The sequence below is a fragment of the Cherax quadricarinatus genome, chromosome 20, assembly GCF_038502225.1.
Source record: "Cherax quadricarinatus isolate ZL_2023a chromosome 20, ASM3850222v1, whole genome shotgun sequence".
In the NCBI taxonomy this organism is placed as follows: domain Eukaryota; kingdom Metazoa; phylum Arthropoda; class Malacostraca; order Decapoda; family Parastacidae; genus Cherax; species Cherax quadricarinatus.
Genome location: NC_091311.1, coordinates 33880196 through 33901882, shown reverse-complemented (window position 1 = coordinate 33901882; position 21687 = coordinate 33880196). Strand labels below are relative to the sequence as shown.

Genomic DNA, 21687 nt, shown 5'->3' with positions numbered 1-21687 from the left:
GGAAAGGTTGGAGGGGGGGGGAAAGGGGGTTTTGTGTGCGGGGGGCTTGGACTTCCGGGGCATGCAGAGGTGTTTGATAGGGTGAATGGAGACAAAGGGTTTTTATACTTGGGCTTTTGGAGGGGAGAAAAGAACATTTATAAAGGGGATTCGGGGAAAGGCGGGCCGGATTGAGTCCGGGAGATGGGAAGTACGTGCCTGCACCTGAAGGGGGGGTGTTAATGTTGCATTTTAAAAAACTGTTTTAAAAGCACCCTTCTGGCAAGATGAGGGAGTGAATGATGGTAAAAGTTTTTTTTTTGCCCCCCTCCCTTTGGTGGAATCCCGTGTGATAATAATAAAAAAATTCCTTGACCCCCAAAAATGGAAAACAAACTTTTATTTAGGTCTCCAAATCATAAAAACAATAATGTAATTGTAGTTCATTGTTGTGATGATTTATGCTTAATGCATTGCTTAAGGTTTTTAAAAATAATATTTCTTACCTTGTTTTTACTATACATAGGGGGAACACCCTTTTTTTCCACTTATAAATGCATACAAATACTAGATAACAAGTTTACACTAACATATATTAAGTTAGCAATAGAACTAGGCATCAAAAAACAATAAAAAAGTACAATACACACATAGTGCACTCATTACTTACCTTAAAATATTTATAGTCTTAATCTAGGGTGAGACAAGTAGTATTTATTGTAAGAAATCAAGTGTGGTATGTATGGTAGTCAGCCGGGCTACCATACCAGGCCACATAATATTCTGTTACATTTAAGCATCCCAGAGCGATAAAATGCATTTACAGTTTACTCATTACTTACCTTAAAATATTTGTAGTCTTAATGTAGGGTCAAGAATAAGTAAATGAGATAAAACGAATAAATGAGAGAGAGAAAGAATGAGTACATGAGGGAGGACAGGCGCAGTTATGTAAACAAACCAGGCGAAGGTAAGTTTTGTAAACAAAGTGTACATGTCTGGTTTGTGTACAAGTTACATTGTGTACAAGTTGTCTCTACATTGATACAGTAGAATAAATAAAGAACACTCCCATTCTCATTTAACATCATTTTGAGAAGTGAAACCTTTACAAAAATTCAATGTATGTCAAAGGCCCTAAAATCTGGAACACCCTACCTGAAAATTCTAAAACTGCAGACACATTCATCACCTTCAAAACTACCATCAGAAAACATCTTACCTCCCTGATACACCCTGTCAACTAATTACACGAATACCACCTGGTGGTTAACACTTACACTCACTCGCCCATTTGACCATAAACAGAAATATCAATCTCAATCTCAAAATAATGAATCTTAACTAGTCATAAGTTGGCCTGTGATACTCCAATACTGAAACTATGTATAGTGCCAAAACAAAAGCATTCACATTGCTAAACTCACAAACTAGTATTTAGTCACTTAGCCATAATACCAGCTTACCTCATAATTTTGTAATATTTTAAACTTAAGATTTAATTTAAGTCTGCTCGAAATGCCTAGCCATGCTAGGTGTTCTAGTGGTACACTCTGTAATTATTTTACTACATGTAAACCACACAATAACTAAATTCTGTAAACTCAGCATTGTAATCCTTATAGAGAATAAACTTTGAATTTGAAGTCACTCTGACTATTTTGGGTTATCCTGGGTTCACTACACATATGCTGTTATGTATGATAATCTATGTAACTGTATTTGTGTATACCTGAATAAACTTATATACATACAAAAGGAATAATTTTCTACAGTTACCCCCAGTAACACATTTTCTCTTATGTTAGATTAGAGAAAATTTTATTCTTGCTGTCACTTATACAAGTTATCTGGCTACCACATCTCATATTTATGTTTGTTTATTCTATTGTGAGGTGTATTTATCATCTTTATATGTTATGTATCATGTTTATTACATAATTTTGAAAAAAATATCATGGATGGATTAATGAAAATGTGTATGTTAATGTAATATACAACATTTAATGAGACTCGATGATTATTATTATTATTATTTCTAATATGGCGTCACATGTGCAAGTCGTCTGCTACCACATCTCATATTTATGTTTATTTATTCTACTGTGGGGTGTATTTATCATATTTATATGTTATGCGTTGTGTTTATTATATAATTTTGAAAAAATATCGTAGATGGATTAACGAAAATATGTATATTAACGTAATATACGACATTTAAATGAGACTCGGTGATTATTATTATCATTACTAATATGACGTCTAGATACATAAGACACTCTTACTGATTTTAATGTGTACCTGCAGGCCAGCACAGTGTGTAAGTTTATTTAGGTACAGGTATACATAAGTATAATTATCAGAGTATATATAAAATATGAAATAACTTTTAAAAACACTTGAAATTTTGGAGTTTCCAGACAAAATGGAGAGACTTAGTGCTTACGGATCTCACAGAGAATGTAAACAAACAGGGTTGGGTGCGGTGACCGTATTAGAAAGTCAGCTGGGGGAGCCGTATAGTGAGTTTAGGTCATAATTTGAAATGACCGTATTAGCGGAATGCCGTAAAGCAAAATGCCGTAAAGCGGGGCCCTACTGTATATGTCATTGATTCTCAATAGTGGAGAGGGATGCTGTGGCCCTACTTGGCTGAGATGGAAGGTTGTGGATTGTTTGCTGAGGTGGATGGTTGAAGCTTTGGCACTGAAGTCGATTATACTCGAGTAGTCAGAAATTTTGTACAATATATGTGCAAAAATATAACAGGCTATCATGTGGTATCAGCTATCACTTGCATATATTAATAAAAAATACCATTTTACCAGCTATGTTCTTATGTAATACATGACTTTTTACTAAATAAATGTGTCCAGCATAATGTAAATGCAAACTATCAAAGAAAACTTAAAAAATTGATACCACGAGAAAAACTTTTTAATTTTATCAGCATGTGTTATTATTGTTGGGTTGAGGGTTGTGATCTCCCCAGGACCATTGTATCTCTCACTGCTGTGAAATTAACTACCAGATTGCTTTTGCAAATATAAACTTATTTATTATGTTAATAAATTTATTACAATAAAGGACTATAATAAAAGTACAGTGCCATTTCCTCTTTATTTTCAATAATAAAAATATCAGTATAAGGAAGGGTGGGTGGGATGCTCACAGTCTCTTAACCCTTAACCCCAACACCACCAGCCTAACACACATCCTAGTGTCTTTACTATAATATACAAGTGTACCATCTAAACTGATGGACAAATACAGTGGTATCTCGAGTTATGAACTTAATTCGTTCCAGAAGGCTGTTTGAGTGCCGATGCCGAATGAATTGGTTCCTATAAGAAATAATATAAATTAGATTACAGTGGACCCTTGAATTTCATCCCCCTTGAATATCATGAATTTTGGAAATCGGCGACTTTTTTCGTCATAATACATGTATTGGCTTAATTTTTGTGATTTGGCTTAGAAATCATTGGTCATATGAAACACATCTGTGCGGCCTCCCAGCTACCCTGTGCACACAAACACCATTCAGTGTCAGTCTGGCATTGTACAGGTCTCCCTCAACATTCGCGAGGGTTAGGGGATCAAGAGCCTCGCGAATGTTGAAAAACCGTGAATGTTTGGTGCCCCAATACAGTGGACCCCCGCTTAACGATCACCTCCAAATGCGACCAATTATGTAAGTGTATTTATGTAAGTGCATTTGTACGTGTATGTTTGGGGGTCTGAAATGGACTAATCTACTTCACATTATTCCTTATGGGAAAAAATTCGGTCAGTACTGGCACCTGAACATACTACTGGAATGAAAAAAGTTCGTTAACCGGGGGTCCACTGTATATTGTAGGGAAATATAATACAATACTGCTTCCTTAACTTGTTGAACCATGAACAATCATAAAATACATGAAAACGTCATAAATTGTACTAAATATATACATGTTATGCTTTAATAACATGTATGTTATTAAATACCACAGACTCCACCAATGCCTCCACCACTTCCCCAACCACTGCGAGTCCCTACTACCCTCCCTCCGACCCCCGCAACTGGCAGCCAGCCCTCCCACCACTCAGTGGTGAGTGTTTTGTTTGTTCATTATTTGCTATTAAACTACAGTATAAATAATGTAAACCCATTCATGACTGCATATTGGAATGGTTATTCGGACAGGTATTAGACGGTGACATCATGTGTTTACTCTTGAACACAGCAAAGAATCAAACATTTCTGCTACTGCTAATAATAACAATAGTAATAATAATAATAAAAATAATAATAATAATTATAATAATAATAATAATAATAATAATAATACGATATAATTGAAGGAAATTGTACAAAAATACGAGGGAGTGGTTGACACATCGTCAGTGTGGCTTTGTTTATGCTGGAATGAGCGTTAGTCTCCCTGCTCTTCCAAACATTTCACAATAATTCAGCGGTTGAGGCAGTGGTATTTAATAACATATATGTTATAAATAATAATAGTACATATTATTAATAACATGTATTATTATTATTAATAACATGTATGTTATTAAATACCACTGCCTCAATCGCTTCCTCAACAGCTGCCTCACCCACTGCCTCAATCGCTGCCTCAACAGCTGCCTCACCCACTGCCTCAATCGCTGCCACAACAGCTGCCTCAACCACTGCCTCAATCGCTTCCTCAACAGCTGCCTCACCCACTGCCTCAATTGACGCCTCAACAGCTGCCTCACCCACTGCCTCAATCGCTGCCTCAGCAGCTGCCTCAACCACTGCCTCAATCGCTGCCTCAACAGCTGCCTCACCCACTGCCTCAGTCGCTGCCTCAACAGCTGCCTCACCCACTGCATCAACAGCTGCCTCAACCACTGCCTCAATTGCTGCCTCAACAGCAGCCTCACCAGCTGCCTCACCAACTGCCTCAATCGCTGCCTCAACCACTCCTCAATCGCTGCCTCAACAGCTGCCTCAACAGCTGCCTCAATCGCTGCCTCAACCACTGCCTCTACCACTCCAGTCGCACTCAATCTACAAGCACCAAACACAATGAATTATTGTGAAATGTTTGAAAGAGCAGGGAGACTAACACTCACTCCAGCATAAACAAAGCCACACTGACGATGTGTCAACCACTCCCTCATATTTTTGTACAACTTCCTTCTTCAATTATATCGTATTTATTATTATTATTATTATTATTATTATTATTATTATTATTATTATTATTATTATTACTATTGTTATTATTAGCAGTAGCAGAAATGTTTGATTCTTTGCTGAGTTCAAGAGTAAACACATGATGTCACCGTCTAATACCTGTCCGAATAGCCATTCCAATATGCAGTCATGAATGGGTTTACATTATTTATACTGTAGTTTAATAGCAAATAATGAACAAATAAAACACTCACCACACTGAGTGGTGGGAGGGCTGGCTGCCAGTTGCGGGGGTCGGTGGGAGGGTAGTAGGGACTCACAGGTGGCAGGAAACTTGAATATGATTTGGCGGCTGGGAATTTGGCGGTTGGGAATTCGCGAATGTGTGAAGCCCGCGAAAGCTGAAAACATGAATGTTGAGGGAAACCTGTATCTTGGTGAGTGACGATCACCTCACGTGTTCATACGATACATTTCTTTATATATTTCATTTGTTTTAGTGCTTGCAACTGCTAAATAAGCCACCATGGGCCCAAAGAAAGCTCCTAGTGCGATCCCTTTGGTAAAGAAAGTGAGAAACACGATTGAAGTAAAGAAAGAGATCATAGAAAAATATGAAAGTGGAGTGCATGTAGTGGAGCTCTCCAGGATGTACAGGAAGGCCATTCAACCATCACTTCCATCGTAGCGAAAAAAGAGGATACCAACCAAGCTGATGTTGCGAAAGGGGTGAATATGCTAATGAAAAAGAGATCGCAAATAATTGAAGATGTTGAGTTGTTGTTGCTGGTGTGGATCAAACAAAAAGAGTTATGCAGTCAATAATATGCGGAAAGGCAAGGAGTTGCATGACGATCTCGTAAAGAAATGGCCTGGAACGAGTGCTGATGTAAGTGAATTCAAGGCCAGCAAAGGTTGGTTCGAAAATTTCAAGAAGTGAAGTGGCATTCACAATGTTGTAAGGCATGGTGAGGCTGCCAGTTCAGACAAACATGTGGCTGAAAAATTCATAAGTGAATTCAAGAACTATGTAGAGGCTGAAGGATTCGTCCCCCAATAAGTGTTCAATTGTGACGGAACAGGCCTCTTTTGGAAGAAAATGCCAAAGAGGACCTACATCATGCAGGAGGAAAAGGCACTGCCAGGACACAAGCCTATGAAAGACAGGCTAACTCTCATGTTGTGTGGTAATGCTATTGGGGATTTCAAAGTGAAGCCTTTACTGGTGTATCATTCTGAAAATCCCAGTGTGTTCAAGAAAAACAGTGTCTCAAAGGCTAATTTGTGTGTGATGTGGAAGGTTAACAGTAAGACATGGGTCATGAGGGACATTTTCCTTGATTGGTTCAATGAAGTGTTTGGCCCCAGTGTGAAGAAATACCTCCTGGAAAATAAATTGGAACTCAAGTGCCTCCTGGTAATGGACAGTGCTCCTGCTCATCCTCCAGACTTGGAAGAGCAAATGGTGAAGGAGTTTAATTTCATCACAGTGAAGTTCTTGCCCCCTAATACTACTACTCTCCTCCAGCCCATGGACCAGCAGAACATTTCAAACTTCAAAAAACTGTACGCCAAAGCAATGTTTCAAAGGTGTTTTAACATAACCTCAGACTCTGAATTGACTCTAAGAGAGTTCTGGAAAGATCACGTCAGTATCCTCCATTGCATAAACTTTATAGGTAAGGCTTAGCAGGGAGTGACTTCCAGGACGATGAATTCTGCTTGGAGAAAATTGTGGCCAGAATGTGTCCTCAACAAAGATTTTGAAGAGTTTGAGGCTGACTCTGAGGACCCTATGCCAGGTGTGGAATCTGTTGTTGCATTGGGGAAATCCATGGGATTTGGATGTGAGTGGTGAGGATGTGGAAGAGTTGGTAGAGGACCACAATGAAGAGCTAACCACTGGAGCTGCTAGATCTTAATCTGCAACAGCAACAGACCACAGCTCAGGAAATTGAAACAGGAGGAGGAGGAGGAAGAGAGAGAGGGAAGAAGTTCCTTTCTTCAGAGATTAAGGAGATGTATGCAATGTGGACTATGATGGAAAAATGTGTGGAGGAACATCACCCTGACAAAGCTGTTGCAGGCTGTGCATGCGACATGTTCAATGACAATGTCTTGTCTCATTTTAGGCAAATTTTAAAGAAATGCCAGAAACAGACCGTTCTGAAACAATATTTTGAGCAACAGGGGTCCAGTGACTCAAGCTGGTCCTAGTTGCATTAAAAAACAAAGAACGGAAGTAACCCCGGAAAAGGACTTGATACCTGAAGTCCTTATGGGAGGGAATTCACCTTCCGAACAATAGTAACTCTTCCATCTTCTCCCCTCCTCCCATCTTCCATGCATCAACAATTCTTCAGTAAAGGTAAATGTCAAGTTGTTATTGTTTTATTCATGTCTCATTGTTTTCTGTGTAGATAAATATACATTTAATGTTAAAAAATATTTCTTTTAATACTTTTGGGTGTCTGGAATGGATTAATTTGATTTACATTATTTGTTATGGGGAAAAAGGTTTTGAAAATTGTGAATTTTGAATTTTGGCAGACTCTCTGGAATGGATTAATCATGAAATTCATGGGTCCACTGTAGTGGGTTTGTGTCAGCCATCTTTGATATTGTTTTAATGTCACCTTTGCACCATTTATAAAATTTTTAGTATTTTTTAAATGTTTATACAATAGTGTATAAAGAGTGTAATAGAATATGAAGATGAAATCAGCTCTAATACACATTATTTAGGTATGCATACTGATCAGAGAGCCCTTTGTAAATCTGAGTCATCAGTAAACGAGTATGTTGCTAAGTGAGGAGAGGCTGTATACATACGGACCACTGAAACTTGAAAGGTGGAACAGGGATCAAGTCTAGCTAGCAAAATTCCAAAGAACAATACTCAAGCGAGGGATTACCATGTTGGAAGTTTCCTAAGCTCTCTATCTTGCTCCAACTGATCCCACTGAAGTCACACTGATTATAAATTTACTGAAAAACTTAACTCAATACACAAATAACCCGCACATAAAAGAGAGAAGCTTACGACGATGTTTCGGTCCGACTTGGACCATTGACAAAGTCACACTAGTGTGACTTTGTCAATGGTCCAAGTCGGACCGAAACGTCGTCGTAAGCTTCTCTCTTTTATGTGCGGGTTATTTGTGTATCGTTCCAGTCACGGTATTGTGCCTTTCTGTTATTTATAAACTTAACTCAAGTTCTGTCACTATTGTTCAAGGAGTAGCTCATGTCCTTTCACCCTCCAATACAATATTGTTCAACAGATCACTAGAAACCAGCTCTTTCCTGACATTACTAAAGGGTTACCTACCCTAATACACAAAGATAGAGACCCAACTAATGTAAATAACTGTAGACCAATAATTAACTTACCATTGTTATCCCCAATTATCAAAAAATTAATCCACAAGCGATTTTACTTTTTTATAGCATCTCGCAGTATTATGTACTTAACCCCTGCCAGTTTGGTTTCATACCAAATAAAAATGCAAATGATGCAATCATACAAATGCTGGACTTCATTTATACAGCTCTTGAAAATAATGAATAACCACTAGGCCTCTTTATTGACATTAGGTAGGTAAGCTTTTATGACAGTAGACCACAGCATTCTACACCTCAAACTAGATCATTATGGTATCAGAGGATATTCACTTAAATATATTTTTTCTTATTAACACATTGGCTGATTCCCACCAAGGCAGGGTGGCCCGAAAAAGAAAAAAATTCATCATTCACTCCATCACTGTCTTGCCAGAGGGGTGCTTTACACTACAAATATAAAACTGCAACATTAACACCCCTCCTTCAGAGTGTAGACACTGTACTTCCTATCTCCAGGACTCAAGTCCGGCCTGCCGGTTTCCCTGAATCCCTTCATAAATGTTACTTTGCTCACACTCCAACAGCACGTCAAGTATTGAAAACCATTTGTCTTTATTCACTCCTATCAAATACGCTCATGTATGCTTGCTGGAAGTCCAAGCCCCTTGCACACAAAACTTCCTTTACGCCCTCCCTCCACCTCTTCCTAGGCCGACCCCTTCCCCGCCTTCCCTTTGCTACAGATTTATACACTCTCAAAGTCATTCTGTTTTGTTCCATTCTCTACATGTCCGAACCACCTCAACAACCCCTCTTCAGCCCTCTGGATAATAGTTTTGGTAATCCCACACCTTCTAATTTCTGAACTACGAATTCTCTGCATTATATTCACACCACACATTGCCCTCAGACATGACATCTCCACTGCCTCCAGCCTTCTCCTAATTGCAACATTCATCACCCATGCTTCACACCCATACAAGAGTGTTGGTTCAATTATACTCTCATACATTTCCCTTTTTGCTTCCACGGACAAAGTTCTTCGTCTCCACAGACTCCTAAGTGCACCGCTCACCCTTTTCCCCTCACCAGTTCTGTGATTCACCTCATCCTTCATAGACCCATCTGCTGACATGTCCACTCCTAAATATCTGAATACATTCACCTTCTCCATACTCTCTCCCTCCAATCTGATATCCAGTCTTTCGTCATCTAATCTTTTTATTATCCTCATAACCTTACTCTTTCCTATATTCACTTTTAATTTTCTTCTTTTACATACCCTAAATTCATCCACCAACCTCTGCAACTTCTCTTCAGAATCTCCCAAAAGCATCGTGTCATCAGCAAAGAGCAACTGTGACAACTCCCACTTTGTGTTTGATTCTTTATCTTTTAACTCCACATCTCTTGCCAAGACCCTAGCATTCACTTCTCTTACAACCCCATCTATAAATATATTGAACAACCACGGTGACATCACACATCTTTGTCTAAGGCCTACTTTTACTGGGAAATAATCTCCCTCTCTCCTACATACTCTACATGTATAAAGTCTATACATGCATAAAGTCCAACCTTACCAGCAGATATCGATGTGTCTCTTATCACGGCACAACCTCCTCAGCAGGTATATCAGCTAAATATTTAACAGGTTCACACTTAACTTCAAGGGGTTTGGCCTGGCCAGACCTTGACTCTAAAACACATGATGAATGTAGTGACTGTCTCGACCTGTTGTGGTTATGTTATGGCCTGTTCCAGTATAAATAAGGGAAGTAATGTATCAGATCAACCATTCAGACACCAAGTGTAGTCCAGATTGTTCTTAAAGAACCATTAGTAGGAGTTCTCCACAAGTGTGATTGGATTCCTGATATGTTCACCTGTTCACAAATTGTAACTGGAGCTGTCCCACCTAACTTTTGTTTGCTGGCACATTTAACAAGTGGTCAGGAGTTTTTTTTTTTTTTTTTCTTTTTGCTAGCTGAGGAAATGAGCTTTATCAAAATATGCTAATAAAGGATGCAAGGCTTTGTCCGAAGCCTTATAAGAGAATGTATTCTTGCAAACACACCAGTGGTCTGTATAATTATTTGGTTAAAAACAAAAAAAATACTCATATTACAGGTTGAGCATTTCTCTCTCTTGCTCTGTACTTTGAGAATCCCCCTAACGGTCCTCAGCTACCAAATAAATCATTTAAGTACTGGTAATAGAATTTCCAATGTGGTTTATGAAGACCAAACACAAAATACACAGTTTAGAAGAATAAAAATATAATTGCTGTGGAGAGTGCATGAACCACAAAGTCTGCCATCTCTCCTTTTCAGCTGTTCCTTTACAAGCTGTGCAGAATGATTGTGCATGCTTGAATAGTGCCTGAAACAGATGCTGGAGGAAACTATTTAACATGCACATGTGCAGCAAACCAGGCTTAAATTGGTGGGAACACTGATTCTAGTCCTAGATATAGATATTGGTACTGCAATAGAGGTTATACAGACATGTAACTACTGGTATTCCTACTGTGATCAATGGAACCTGTCACATAATTTTTTTTTCATTCTACAGATATGAAAACTATATATTAATACTTATTCTCCCACAATAAAACACATCGACTCTGTTCAAGTTTCCATCACTGAAAATGTGGACAGAATAAATAATTAGTTCACAGCACTACCCTTTCACTGTCTCACATTATTCACACTGTTGTCACTCGCATAGATCCATGTTTTAACCCTTTGAGGGTCGGCAGGCCCTCTCAGAGACTTGTTCTCAGGGTTGCCCAAATTAAAAAAAAAAATAAAAAATTCTTATGAAAAGATAGTTTTTTTTTTCTTTTCTAAACATTATAGGCTAAACAAAATTTTTTTACCATCAACACTTACCGAGATATGGAGGCGTGAAGTTGACAGAAAATGCCCCATGTATGGTATCATCGCCGACTGCCGTCACCCGGTATTATTTGTTTTTGTTTTTTAGGTACTGTTTTCTATTATTTTTTTTTCCAAGTTACTTTTATGGCCTGTGAGACCAATATTAGCACTATTTTATAAGTTTTTTCTCTTTATTTACTACACAATAACTCCACAAACACTGTTTTTCTTATATTGTTTATAATTGTTGTTTTCACACACAAACGATATAAAGTATTGTTTATTACTATTTTTCTTTATTTTATATACACATATACAGTCACAGGGAATGTTTCTAGAAGTTCTGCAGCTTGTGGAAGTCTTTGAAACATGGTGTCATGCACAGTGGTGTTTTACACTCCTCACACACAAAACAAGTGTCTCTGCATTGTTGTGGGGTTTTTTTTTTTGTATGTGCACAGATGTAACACCTCTTCTGAGCCTTTTTCTTGAAAGCAGTAGCAGGCAGTTTTACTAGGAAGTGATCACCATGCTTCAGATGAGAAGGTAGCAGTTGATAATTTAGTGGGCAGTCTATTGCAGGTGTTGTTCCTTGGTACTTGAATACTATTTGTCTGATGACAGACAAACAGAATTCGCCATATGATGGCTTGTTTCTGGTCCTTATCTTATACATATTATAAGCACTGAGCATGGAAATGTCCAGAAGATGGAAAAAGAGTTTTATGTACCACTTATAACTCTTGCAAACACAATCAGCAAACCCAATCTGCATGTCACATTTGTCCACTGAGCACATATTGAGGGTGTAATCAATCACAGCTGTAGGTTTTAGAATGAGTTCATTGCTTTCTCTATGCTGCCTGCCAGTGTCTGCCATTTCATTAGGGTGAACTGATGACAAGAGTGTGACATCTCGTTTGTCATGCCACCAAATTCCCATGATGTCATTGGCAGCAAACGCCTGCACCTCGCCTCTACGAGTGCCAGCATCAAACCTGGGCATATGCTTACGATTTGCACACACTGTGCCACACACATCTGTCATGTTCACTCGCAAAAAAATCACCGAGTGAGGGGCTTGTGTACCAGTTATCAGTATATAATATATGCCCCTTACCAAGGTATGGTTCTATCATTGTTCTAACCACATCACCAGAGATGTCCAATAACTTCCTGGTATTTTGTAATGTATAACTTCCAGTGTACACAATAATATCCAATACCAGACCACTGTAACAATCGCAAAGCACAAACAACTTTATACCAAAGCGTTTCCTCTTGCTTGGTATGTACTGCTTGAAAGAGAGTCTTCCTTTGAACAGAATCAAAGACTCGTCAATTACATGCTTCCTGAAGGGATAGAAATACATATTGAATTTCTCTTTCAGATACACAAACACATTCCTAATCTTATATAACCTGTTGTTTCTGTCAGACCTGGTTTTGTCTGAGAAGTGAAGCATATGTAACAGTAACACAAATTGATTCACTCCTATTATATCACTGAAACTTGGGGTTGCAATCAGGCGGTCTGTTGACCAGTATGAATTCGCTCTGTGCTTATACACATGTGGCATAAGCATTATTGTGGCAAAGAAAAGATACATCTCAGCCACAGTTGTCTCCTTCCACTGGTGTAGACGTGATTTTGGTGAAAGTAATGTGTTTGCCATGGTGTACTCGTAGTATCTGTTGCTTTCCCTGACAATAATTTCCATCAGGGGTTCGTCAAAGAATAACTCGAAACATTCCAGTTCAGTGGCATTGTTCCCCAGTGTACAACATGGCCGTATTCCACTTTGGCTTTCATCAAACTGGTGGGGATTTGGAACAAAATTGACAGCTTCCTGCCAATCCCAGGTGCAGTCTGCTGGTGGGTACTGGACATTGGTTGTGGTTGTGGAGGCTGGTGTGGTGGGTGGGTGGGGGATGGCAACCTTTGTTGTAGACCAGCTGAGGCAGCAGCGTGGGTGGCAGCATGGCTCACTGGTGGTGCCTCACGGCCGGCACCACCACTACCACCACCATGCACATTTTCCATCCCAATTGCAACACTATCATCGTCATTTTCACTGTCTGTTCCTGTTGTACAGCCATGGGATGTACTCCGAGATGTACTCCTTCCCCTTGGTATAGCATATGGCACACTACCAGAGCACATATATCGTCGTATACAGTGGACCCTCAACCAGCGATATTAATCCGTTCCTGAGAGCTCATCGTTAATCGAAATAATCGTTAGTCAAGTTAATTTTCACCATAAGAAATATGAGAAATCGAATTAATCCGTGCAAGACACCCCAAAGTATTGAAAAAAAAAAAATTTACCACATGAAATATTAATTTTAATACACACAAACTGAAGAAGACATGCACAGTTACATGACACTTACCTTTATTGAAGTCAAACCATACCCCCGGCCGGGATTGAACCCGCGGTCATAGACGGGCTGGAGTTTTGAGACTCTATGACCGCGGGTTCAATCCCGGCCGGGGGTATGGTTTGTTTGCAATCGTGTCATTACGATTTCTTGAGTCACCTTTATTGAAGATCTGGTGATGATTGATGGGATGGGAGGAGGGGAGACCGTTGATCTTCTTAGCACTTGAGGTAGCAAGTATTTTTCTGGGGTTACTTCCCTTGTTCTTTTAATGCCACTAGGACCAGCATCAGAGTCACTGGACTTCTGTCGCACAACATATCTGTCCATAGATACCTGTACCTCTCGTTCCTTTATGACTTTCCTAAAGTGGTTCACAACATTGTCAGTGTACAGGTTGCCAACACGGCTTGCAGTAGCTGTGTCAGGGTGATTTTCATCAAAAATGGTTTGCACTTCAAGCCACTTTGCACACATTTCCTTAATCTTAGAAGTAGGCAACTTCTTCAATTTCTCTATCCCCTCCTCCGAAGCAGTTTCCTCAGGTCTGCCCTCTTGCTGTTCAAGATGATCTAGCAGCTCATCAGTGGTTAGTTCTTCATTGTCCTCCTCCACCAGCTCTTCCACATCCTCCCCACTAACCTCCAACCCCAAGGACTTCCCCAATGCCACAATGGATTCCTCAACTGGCATAGGATTCTCAGGGTTAGCCTCAAACCCTTCAAAATCTCTTTTGTCTACACATTCTGGCCACAGTTTTTTTCAAGCAGAGTTCAAGGTCCTCTTAGTCACTTCCTCCCAAGCCTTACCTATAATGTTTACACAATTGAGGATGGTAAAATGATCTTTCCAAAACTCTCTTGGAGTCAGATGAGTTTCTGAGGTCACTACAAAGCACCTTTCAAACATAGCTTTTGTGTACAGTTTCTTGAAGTTGGAAATGACCTGCTGGTCCATGGGCTGCAGGAGAGGAGTGGTATTAGGAGGCAAAAACTTCACCTTAATGAAGCTCATGTCCCTAGAAAGTAGCTCTGCCAAGTCTGAAGGATGACCAGGAACATTGTCTAATACCAGGAGGCACTTAAGGTCTAATTTCTTTTCAATTAGGTAATTTTTCACATTGGGGGCAAATGCATGGTGTAACCAGTCATAGAAAAAGTCCCTAGTGACCCATGCCTTACTATTTGCCCTCCACAGCACACACAAATTAGCCTTGACGACATTGTTTTTCCGGAACACACTGGGAGTTTCAGAGTGATACACCAATAAAGGCTTCACTTTGCAATCACCACTAGCATTGGCACACATCAGCAGAGTAAGCCTGTCTTTCATAGGCTTATGTCCTGGGAGTGCCTTTTCCTCCTGAGTAATGTACATCCTGCTTGGCATTTTCTTCCAAAACAGGCCCGTTTCGTCACAATTAAACACTTGTTCAGGTTTCAGTCCTTCACTGTCTATGTACTCCTTGAATTCCTGCACATATTTTTCAGCCGCTTTGTGGTCCGAACTGGCAGCCTCACCATGCCTTATCACACTACGAATGCCACTACGATTCTTAAATCTCTCAAACCAACCTTTGCTGGCCTTAAATTCACTCACATCACTAGTTGGTGGCATTTTTTTAATTAAATCGTCATGCAACTTCCTAGCCTTTTCACATATGATCATTTGAGAGATGCTATCTCCTGCTATCTGTTTCTCATTTATCAACACCAATAAGAGTCTCTCAACATCTTCTACCGCTTGCGATCTCAGTTTCGAAAACATAGTTGCACCTTTGGCAAGAACAGCTTCCTTGATTGCCGTTTTCTTGCCCACAATAGTAGCGATGGTTGATTGGGGTTTATTATACAACCTGACCAGCTCAGAGACATGCACTCCACTTTCATACTTAGCAATGATCTCTTTCTTCATCTCCATAGTAATTCTCACCCTTTTTGCTGTAGGGTTGGCACTAGAAGCTTTCTTGGGGCCCATGGTGACTTATTTTGCAGGTGCAATCACTACAAAGGCTGTGATAATATGAAATGTTCCAGTTGTATGTTTGGAAGTGACCGCGGTGGCTGGCTTGTAAACACTGGCACCCACGGGACAAGTGAGGCGCACTCAGGCCAAAGTGGACGCGTCTCGTATGGAACGAATAGCGCTGGTCGGGTTTTTAAGCGCTAGTCGAGGCAAAATTTTTGCGTTAAAATGTATCGCTAGTCAGATTTATTGTTAATCGATGCCATCGCTGGTTGAGGGTCCACTGTATACTGTGCTGACACTTCACTGGAGAATATTCCACTTCACTATCACTACAGGAATTGGTTTCAAGAGCTTGTAGTTCATATTCACTATCACTATCATCACCAATGCTCACATCTGAGTCAAGGATTTGGGAAAATAGGAGTTTCCTCTTTGATTCTGGTACAACTGAACGTGAACAAGACGGCCCAGCAGCAGAGGTGGAAGGCTGAGGGTCGTCTGGGTTTTCCTCACTATTACCGATATTATGGTTATTAGTTTTGGTCACAACCTCACCAAAGCCTTGAAACTTATCTTCACTGGCACTTCCATCTGTATTAGAACTGTCACTGGGGAACAAAAGTGTCCCAATTCGCCGAGGAGTGAGGAGCTTCTTACTGCGAGGCATGGTGAACAAGGTCTACTAAAATGGCGTTCCCACAATGTGCCACAGGGTCCCATATTTTTTTTCTACCGCGCACACCAACCCCACACACCCATTCTCTCACACCTAGGCCTACCAGCCTTTTCCCGCAAGATTTGAAGGCGCTAGAATTTATGCGTACTAGTACGTCAAAAACACTGGCGCGTAAGCCGTACTAGTACGGCCGAAACCCCGAAAGGGTTAAACAGTACCTTCATATGTGTTGTGAATAGTAAATTTGGACTAGACATGAGAGAATGGGTTTATGTGGTGAGTATGCACAACCAGAGGTTTTCTTCTGCCCAGTGCATGATTGGGAAAGAAAACCTCTGACCCTGTCTTTGGTTTAAAATATCAACTTTGAGGTGTTTTCTTGGATGATTTTTATGGTTTTATTGGCTGTTATAGTATGGAAGACATACTGCTGAAATAAAATTGATTTTGAATGCTTGAAATAAAGTACTACACTACTGTAGAAAGAAGAGGTGCTGAAAGGATGCTATAAATTTCTTTATAAGCAGGGTGGTAGAGGAATTTAATAAGTTAACAGCAAGAAGTGATAATTACTAGAACGACTGGGAACTTAAAAAAAAAAAAGTGATAAATACTAAATATGGGACACCATGTACTTTGCTTTACTATTAATGCTTCAAATAAGTAATTACTGTATGTGTTTTTTGCCAGTAATTGTGCAAAGATGCTCATGTATGTCGAATGTTAATCTTGATTGAGTGAACACATTTGATGGCCAGAACTTTTCAGCCTGTCAGAGAGGTGGAAATATTTACCACCTATTCCCAGGATGTAGAGCTTTGCTCAGGATATGGTAAGAAATTTTCTGCTGATGCATTCTGGCCATGCAGCTCTCGACGGTTTGTGACAAAACATCCATTCTTAATTGTTTCCAGTGAGTGGTTCCTTGGAACTTTTGTTCAGAATGCTATTAGGATTTGAAGAATGAAAAATGTTTTTCTGTACTTAATTCAGTGAACCCTGAAGCCTGCCACTTATACCATCTGTTATGTCTGATTTCAGAAATGGGATCTCTGCCATCAGGACAGACCCAGTTCAACATAAAAATGGGAATCTATTAAAATGGAAGACAAAACAAGGCCAAACTGAGTAGAAAGTGATATGGAAGTTTGAAACTGGCAGCTTAGATGGAAAACTAATAGATGATGATTCCCAAGAATTCTCTTGTGATTTATCAAACCAAATACAGAATTTTTTCCTTCTTCAAAATGTACTATAATAGAACTTCTTTGTACAACTCTTATTATTGTATCTTTGGGAACCATTTTGTAACTTGCCTTTGGACATTTTCCTTGCCCTTTCTTTTCTTGTCTGGTTTGGTTTGGAACAAGTACCACTACTACATTGTCAAACTTTGGTCTAACATGTTGTAAACAGCTGTCTTAGCATTTCCTCATCCATACTGTATATATAAAGTCTATTTTAAAGTTTTCCAGTGAAGCGGATGAGTTTTTCACAATTTTATTAGGATGTTCTAACGATAATCTTCTGTCATTAATGACTAAGGTTCCTCTCTGTCCAGCAAGGTTAATCTGACTTGTTATTATACATATTCCTCAAATACCTGTCCCTACCTAAGCATTAATATTTTATACTACAATGGCACCTCATTTACCCTTGCAGAACCACGTAATGGCGGGCTAGGGGAACATTACGCAGGATTGGGTGAGTGTTATAATGATTTATGTATTGAATCTTCATCCTTTTATCAGTAAATATTTTTCCATCGTTGGATCCTTTTCTTCTGCTGTAATCGGTGAACTTTAGTGCAGAATAAGTTGCTGGTGGTTGTGGTTGATGTCTGTTACCAGCCGAAGGCAGTTGTCAGTGGGAAACTACTAATAGCTAATGAAACTCAGCTCCATAAGAAGATTGCCTAGACTGCAGAATCTTGTTCTTATTTTATGACCGTTGTATGTACTGCACAGCATAAAGAACACTAACAGTATAGCAGTCATTATGTTAGATGCCTGTACTATATTAGCATACACATGTTAGAGAAAGAACTTTGTAATACAGTATTTTTTTTCTTAATTGGTATTATTTTCTGGGGAGCTGCTTGTAGATGAATGCACGAGGTTTTTTTTTTTTCTTCTTTAATTTTTCTCTATGTACTTGTTATAAAGTACAAAAGTAATTTGCATTATATTCATTATTGAATGACACTTCCTAATTGGATTACTAGTAATTACTTATAAAAACTACTTCCTTTATAATTTGTCTGTTATCCATGTAAGAGTTTGTCATTGTTAGCAAGAAGTAATGATATGGTTCTGTTTCTGCTGAAAAAAAATATAGTGCAGTATGTTACATACTCTACAATATTGTAAGTTTCTTTAGTTCATGAAATCTCGCTCTGAGCGCCATCAACTTCTGGACTATTGTTGAAAACAAAATCGTGAAAACTCAAATCAGTGACAGAATATGCTAGTTTTATACAGCTTATTCTGTATTGTTGTGAGGATTAATGGAAGGCTGTATTCCAGTTTTTCCTCAAGCACGGTTAAGCATCTTGTATTACAGATAGTATAAATGAAGCTTAATTCTTAAATGTTACTGCATTTTGTAAGTACAATTTGATATGTACATCATAATGTTTGGGCAGTAGCATAACTGAAAAAATTGCAAACTTTTAAAAATGCTCCCACATGAAATGATGATTTTTTTGCTTCCACATACAGTATTTTTTCACCTTATATGATGCATTTTTTTACACCATTGATCATAATTTGCACTGCTCTCACCATTCAATGTTTACCAGCAAACTGGCTGATAAGTATATCATTGCCAGATCATCCACTGTTCCCACCCTCAATAGTACTGTAGTAATATTTGATTCTCTTTTTAGACTTTGGTACACATTGTATGTGTACTTCGTACTTCTCCATGGAGAATGACATTAATTTAAAATTATTGCCAGTTGGTCTGGCTCAAGAGGAGTGGCTAGCAACACTTATGGTGGGCACTTCACTGCCGTTGTCACCCTCCACATATATATACCATACAGGGTGATGGCAAAGCGATCACGTGTAACTTTATTATGTTTTGCTGATATCTGGATATACTGCTTACACATGGTGTGTTCAAGATACAGTAAAGCTTCTCATAACGTGGGAGGATATGTTCGTGAAAATAAGCGTCTTATGGAAATTAATGGTATGTGAGGGGAAGAATGTGTGGAAAATAGGATTGTTCCTGAAACCTAATTTGTCAATTTTTTTTTTATAATCTACTTATGTAAATTACTACAGTTCTTACTTTATATTCGAGTTATTATTTGTTGACATGGAAGTGTGTAGATTGGGTTTATATAGCCCTACTTGGCTGGGTTGATGTTGATGCAGAGTTGTCAGTAGTTGGTTGTATTGGAATGTTTCAAGTATTCTGTAATGCTTCTCTGGTCAGTCTTACCCTGCAATATTGACCTCCTTGACATTCTTTCATCAGGTCACAATCTGCACTAATGACATAAGCTCTTAGTTTCTTTTTGTTTTAAGTTGTATGGATAGTGCACCACCTTGAAACAGATGGTGCACTATCTAGCTTTACCACTTCACTTAATACTGTCGTAGATTCATGCTTATTCTTTTTTTGTTTGTTTGTCTAGCATCTCTAGTATTCCTTTAGGTTGCCATGGTTAGTATCCAGAGATGAGATGGGGTAATGAAAAGATCTAAAATATTTTGATAAATACCAAGTAAGGCATACAACACTCTCAGAAAGTAACTTGAGGCAACATTGGTGGCATTGGAGAAGCCTCTCCAAACATTCAACTTTATAGGCGCAACATGGCTTTAGAAAAATTCCATTGCGCATACATGTTGTACTACTAAAATCTGCATGTAACTTGATGTTCCACACAAGTTGTACTGTCAAGGCTTTTTCAATAGCTATGCAAAATAAAAGAAAAGGGATGCACTTTTTCAGTTGCATTTAGGAAAAAAATCTCTGCATAGTTTTGCTTTAGAAGATGACTTACTGTATAGTAATATTTATGAAGGGAATCCTGTAGGTGACATGGGCAGTTCCTTCACTCTGATGCAGGGGTGGGGATGTCGCAGTCAGATGATCATCTGAATTGTGATGCCAGCACACTTCAGGAAAGATATCAGGTGAATGAATGGTGGTGCATGTGTTTCCTCTTTTGGGTCACCTAACCTTGGTGGGAGATCGCAGATAAGTACACGAGGATAAGAGACTGCCATGGGCTCGTCACCGACATTCCCACCCTCTTTATTCATATACATGTGTATTAGTACATAAGTAGACTGCCGCTGCTACCCTTCTTATGCACATACGTATAGCAACCTAGTGGTGTGGTGTTATATTTAGCTGTAAATAACCTGGTGTAGCTATTACATGACAAAAAAAAAAGTATTATCTCAAATTCAGTCAACTCGCTTATGAAGCTCCTCTATTTAATGCAATATTTTTTATAAATGTTATTGAAAATGATTATCTAAAATTGAATACCATTTACTCTGAAGACTTTTCACATACATGTATACATGTACTTTAATTTTAGATGCATTTTTTCAGTCACATTTATGAAAAATTGCACTATATAGAGGAACTTGATACTTTTAATGCTCAGTGTACCACTAGCACCACATTAAGACACCATAACAGATCTTGGGCAGTTGCACCTTTTTAACCCAATAATATTGCAATCTTTTAACCCAAGAACAATGTAATTCTTAAATCCCAATAATTATGTAACTTAAACATGACACTGTAACCCTTAAAACAAAAAACTCTACCCTTAATCCTTTCAGGGTCAAGAGGCCAACTCTCAAAGTGACAGCTAGGGTCCATGAATTTTAAAAAAAAAAATTATTTTTTCTTGTGAAATGGTAGAGAATCTTTTTCTGAAGGTAATAAAGCAAAAAGTATGAAATTTGATAGAAAACTGATGAAATTATGTTCTCGAGAATTTTGATGCGTCAGCAATATTTACACATTGGCGATTTTGCCGACTTTGACTCCCATTTTAACCCAATTACATTATTCCAGTTGACTGAATTCTTAGCTACTTCACTAGTATTACTTTTATTTTATTGAATGAGCACAAGAAATCACCCAGTCAACTGTTTCAACTACCCAGTAAGTGATCAGAAATTGGTAATTTGTGCAATTTAACACAAAGTTCAAAATATTCCAATTTCAAAATAGGGTCCAGAATAAACAATGCAGGCATTCATGGCACTAAACTAACATTTCATCTGTTCATTAGTTACATTTTCAGGC

At 38.7% G+C, this 21687-nt stretch overlaps 1 protein-coding gene across 7 annotated transcripts in view; it reads left to right on the top strand.

Annotated features, from left to right (window-relative positions):
- The window catches only part of LOC128700474 (protein abrupt), a 411962-nt gene that overhangs the window by 81129 nt on the left and 309146 nt on the right, over window positions 1-21687 (top strand). For all 7 annotated transcript variants that reach the window (XR_011392222.1, XM_070086924.1, XM_070086922.1 and 4 more), the window contains exon 6: window positions 18064-18105. Coding sequence is in view for 6 of the 7 variants with exons in the window: in XM_070086924.1 (XP_069943025.1) it covers window positions 18064-18105 (42 nt within the window). In the remaining variant the exon portion in view is untranslated. The remainder of the gene's footprint in view (window positions 1-18063; window positions 18106-21687) is intronic.